The following is a 5,132-nucleotide window of genomic DNA, read 5'->3' on the forward strand; positions in this document are numbered from 1 at the left end:
TACCTGTAATCCCAGCCATTCAGGAGGCTGAGGCAGGAGAATCACTTGAACCTGGGAGGCAGAGGTTGCAGGGGGCCGAGATCACAACACTGCACTCCAGCCTGGGCAACAGAGTGAGACTCTGTCTCAAAATAAATAAATAAATAAATAAATAAAATAAAATAATTTAAAAATTAGAAAATAAAAATGTAAGGAACACAGTAGACCACTTCAATTCTTGGAGATGGGTTTCACATCTATGAAATGAATGGATAGGATTAGAATAATTGCTAAAGTTACTGTCCATTCTAACCTCTGAATATATGAGAACACAAGTCCTGTGAGGACACAAGCCCACAGCAGTTCTAAAGGAAAAAAAGGGGGCAGGCATGGGGGGTGGCTCACGCCTATAATCCCAACACTTTGGGAGGCTGAGGCAGGAGGACTGCTTCAGCACAGGAGTTCGAGACCAACCTAGGCAAAATAGCAAGATGCAAGCCCCACAAAAAATTTAAAAATTAGCTGGGCAAGGTGACACACACCTGCAGTAGTCCCAATTGCTCAGGTGAAGCTGAGGCAGGAAGATTGCTTGAGCCCAGGAGTTCAAGGCTAAAGTGAGCTATGATCATGCCACTGCATTCCATCCTAAGCAAGAGAGTCAGGCCTGTCTCTGGAAAATAATAAATAAATAAAAAGAAAAAAAAAAAAAGACTCCTAGCATCAGTTAGCAACAGAAGGAAATCATGCTCAGTCCTCAGCATAAATTGCAAGAATCTCTATACACACACACATGAAGTATAATTTATTAAGGGGAAAATGGAATTAAGGGAAAAAAGAAGGAAAGAAGAAAGAAAGAACATACACAAACTTAAGCAACCAAGGTCAACTGTTCAAATGAAAACCAACTTTAACAAACCTCAACACTAAGGATTTCAAACTTCTCTCTTGCGGACTTGCTGCTTTCTCTCTTTTCGATTTTCAACTTTTTTGTTTTTGCTGGCCCCTTCTGGCTCTTTTTTCTTTTGGTGGATCCCTCTTCAGTAGAAATCTAGAAGCGAGTAGGGGGAACCCACAAAGACCCAAAAGAGTAAGAAGCAATCTGACTTTTCCCTCCCATTTCAGGTCATCACTCACCTTGCTTTGTTACTCCTTCACTCCACCCTACTCCATCCCACTCCCAAGTGTTCCTTTAATTCTTGTTTAAAAAAAAAAAAAGAGCTGCCAATGCTCCCTCTGCCCAAGGTCTGAGAAGCCTCCTTCATGTTCCCAAAGTCTCTTCTCTCTTGTGTCCTTCCTTTCTTGACTGGGATGAACACTGGGGTTCCTCAGTTTGAGAAGCAATGTAGAAGAGTATATGAAAATGGACACTGGAGTTACACAGACCCAAGTTAAACTCTCATCTTTTCAACCATAACAAGCTATGTGGTTTCAGCTAAATTATATAAAGTCCAGGCACAGTGGCTCATGACTGTAATCCCAGCACTTTGGGAGGCCAAGGCAGGCAGATCACTTGAGACTAGGAGTTCAAGACCAGCCTGGCCAATAGGCTGTATTTTTTTACACTAAAAATACAAAAAAATTTAGCTGGGCATGGCAGCACACACCTATAGTCCCAGGTACTCTGGAGGCTGATGCAGGAGAATCACTTGAACCCAGGAAGCGGAGGTTGCAGTGAGCTGAGATCACAACACTGCACTCCAGCCTGGGCGACAGAGCAAGACACTGTTTCCTCATCATGGAATTGCAATTGCTGCTTTATAGCACAGTTGAAAAGGTTACATAATATAGACCTAAAGCCACACACTCAAATGTTAGTTCCCTTTCCCCAAGAATTTGGAGCACAGTCTAGTCTAGGTGAGACTGTGAAGTCTAATGTAAATTCTGACCATTACATATGGAACCCATGTAAAAATGCAATGATCAGTCAGGCACAGTGGAACATGCCTGCTGTTCCAGCTACTCAGGAGGCTAAGGAGGAAGGATCGACTGAGCCCAGGAGTTTAAGTCCAGCCTGGGTAACAGAGTGAAACATCATCCCTCCCCATCTCTTTAAACGACAACAACAAAAACAAGAAAAACATCGGCTGGGCGCAGCAGCTCACATCTGTCATCCCAGCACTTTGAGACGTCAAAGTGGGCAGATCATCTGAGGTCAGGAGTTTCAGACCAGTCAGGCCAACATTGTGAAACCCTGTCTCTAACAACAATACAAAATTAGCCAGGTATGGTAACAGGCACCTGTAATCCCAGCTACTCACGCCACTGTACTTCAGCATGGGCAACAGAGCGAGACTCCGTCTCAAAAAAAAAAAAAAAAAAGAAAAAAAACCGCTTCCTCTCCATCCTTCATCAACATGGCACATGGCAAAGAGAGCCTAAGAACAAGAAACTGCAGCACTTTATTTTGTTTGTGTGTTTCTCGAGACAGAGTCTCGCTCTCTCACCCAGGCAGGAGAGCAGTGGCACAATATTGGGTCACTGCAACCTCCGCCTTGTCAGTTCAAGCAATTCTCATGCCTCAGCCTCCCAAGTAGCTAGGACTACAGGTGTACCACCATGCCCAGCAAGTTTTATTAGTATAGACGGGGTTTCACCATGTTGGCCAGGCTAGTATTGAATTCCTAGCCTCAAGTAATCCTCCTGCCTCGGCTTCCCAAACTGCTGGGATGACAGGCATGAGCCACTATACCCAGCTAACAACTGTACTTTAAACTCTAATACTAAATGCCAAGTTTCAAAAGATACAGGATCATGGTGGTATGGCCTCTCTAAACGAATTAAATTTATAGACGCAGACTTCAACGCAAAAAAAATCTGGAAAATAACACATTTTCAAATAAGGCTCATTTTTCACAAGACCCTAGAGTAAAAGTTTCCAGTGAGTGTCATCAAACAAGCATACTACTTACATCAAATAAGTTGTCTTGTTCAACTGACTGCTGGAAAGCTTTCTCTGGTTTGTGGATCTTTCTTGTACCTCCTCGGGGGAAGCTTTCTTCCAGGGTTGCCATGTTTGGGTCTCCTAAAAACAACGCAAAAGATAATGGTGACATGTTGTCTTCGTAGCAGATTTCAGAAAGGTGTGATCAAGGGGGCAAGAGACAGAATGTTCCAGCAATATGCTAGACAACATTCAGAACTACAATATAGATGGTTTAGATGTCAGGCCCGGGATAATCCATACTTCATCTTTCCAAAGGTCTCTGCTTTAAAACCACAAGTCCACCTACCTTCTTCCAGAAAAGTAAGTTATAGATTCAACGTAGCAAATACTCACTAAGCAGCTACAGTTAAGTCAGAGATACACTGTAGCTCTATAGATGAATATATAATTCTCTGCCTTCAAAGAACATGCACTTTTTGAAGATAAAACAATTATGTAAGTAACTTAAAATGCAAATTGGATTATAAAAGATCACAAAGATGCAGGAAGGGATAAGGCTTCAGTAAAGGAGGCAAGCTTCATAAAGAAGATCCTAGGCCAGGCTCCGTGGCTCAAGCCTGTAATCCCAGCACTCTGGGAGGCCGAGACGGGTGGATCACGAGGTCAGGATATCGAGACCATCCTGGCCAACACAGTGAAACCCCGTCTCTACTAAAAAATACAAAAAACTAGCTGGGCGAGGTGGCGGGTGCCTGTAGTCCCAGCTACTCGGGAGGCTGAGGCAGGAGAATGGCGTAAACCCCAGAGGCAGAGCTTGCAGTGAGCTGAGATCCGGCCACTGCACTCCAGCCTGGGCTACAGAGCGAGATGTGGTCTCAGAAAAAAAAAAAACGAAGATCCATTTTGCTGAAGAGTAAAAGATGAACAGAAGCTTGACAGGTAGAAAGGGAATGTGAGAAAAGACATGGATGGGAAAAACCTATTATTTCAATAAACACCAGCAATTTCCCTATCAAACAACTGCTCAAAGGCTTGCTGTTGTCTCTGAAGAATTATTCAACTAGACCACTCGGAGATTAAAGCATAAAAACTGAAGTTAAATTTTAAAGGAGGCCGGGCACCATGGCTCACACCTGTAATGCCAGCGCTTCAGGAGCCTGAGGCGGGCGGATCATCTGATGTCAGGAGTTTGAGACCAGTATAGTCAACACGGCGAAACCCCGTCTCTACCAAAAATGCAAAAATTAGCCAGGGGTGGTGGTATGCGCCTCGTCTCAGCTACTCAGGAGGCTGAAGTGGGAGAATTGCTTGAGGCCGGGAGGCGGAGGTTGCAGTGAGCTCAGCTCATACCACTGCACTCCAACCTGGGGGACAAAGCAAGACTCCATCTCAAAAAATTAAAGGAGAAGTTGGGCTTTTTTGTAGAAGACCTTGAATTAGATACGGGTAGTTTACTTTGGCAAGTCAGAGACTTAAGCAGGGAAAGCGACAGAACAATAAGCAAGAAAAATATACTGCAGACTATAGATTGGACATGAAGAGAGACAGTACTGAAGGCAAATAAATTCGGTAGAAGGATTCAAATGCATTGTTTCCTGATATCTCAGTGATTTAAAAAAAAAAAAAAAGGATTCAAGTGCAGGACAGCAGAGAAACCAGGAGAACCAGAACTGTGTATAAGTGAAAACAGAAGACAGGAGAGGTTAGTTCTGACAGACACTTGGCAATAAGAATCTAGAAGAGCTTGAGACTAGAGAAGTGATGACTGGGTGGGGCCAAGGATATGGAATCAGGGATGGGTATCAAAGAAACAGGAAAGTTCAGGGGGTTTGGTTTGCTGGGAATTTCACCCTTAATTTCCTTTCAAACAAGGGGAAACTGAGGCTCCAAAAAGTAAGGAGATCCAGGGGCACAGAAGACAGGCTACTTTCCGAACACAAAGCCTGAAGTTACACGGGCTGCTAGCACAGAGCCGGCTTCGAAGTGCGGCTAAGGTGGCCGAACCACACTCATCTAGCGGGTGCCTGGCAGGGACCCAGGCCTGAGAGAGACCTGACAGCCATGAGGTTTCCTCGTTTTTCGCCTCTGCCTTTACTCACCCGCCCCGCGGCGTCGGCACCCCGCTAGCACTGAGCTCGAACCGCTGTACTCACACACGTGGAGACCAGGATACCTACGCTCCAGAGCAATTCTTCCGGAAGTGTGGACAGGCTCAACACCCTACTTCCGTTGCTATGTTGTGGAGGTGACCTAGAGACAGGAATCGGAA

General features: G+C 44.7%; 1 protein-coding gene across 3 annotated transcripts in view; it reads right to left on the reverse strand.

Moving 5' to 3' along the window:
* The window catches only part of PDCD11 (programmed cell death 11), a 53,669-nt gene extending 48,552 nt beyond the window's left edge, over window positions 1-5,117 (reverse strand). For all 3 annotated transcript variants that reach the window (XM_033183918.1, XM_033183909.1, XM_033183903.1), the window contains exons 1-3: window positions 4,963-5,117; window positions 2,889-3,001; window positions 896-1,027 (exon numbers count right to left, since the gene is read on the reverse strand). In XM_033183918.1, coding sequence (XP_033039809.1) covers window positions 896-1,027; window positions 2,889-2,990 — 234 coding nt within the window. In that variant the 5' untranslated portion in view covers window positions 2,991-3,001; window positions 4,963-5,117. The remainder of the gene's footprint in view (window positions 1-895; window positions 1,028-2,888; window positions 3,002-4,962) is intronic.
* Window positions 5,118-5,132: the final 15 nt, after the last annotated feature.

Source organism: Trachypithecus francoisi, unplaced genomic scaffold (genome assembly GCF_009764315.1).
Source record: "Trachypithecus francoisi isolate TF-2019V2 unplaced genomic scaffold, Tfra_2.0 Contig01579, whole genome shotgun sequence".
NCBI classification, from domain to species: domain Eukaryota; kingdom Metazoa; phylum Chordata; class Mammalia; order Primates; family Cercopithecidae; genus Trachypithecus; species Trachypithecus francoisi.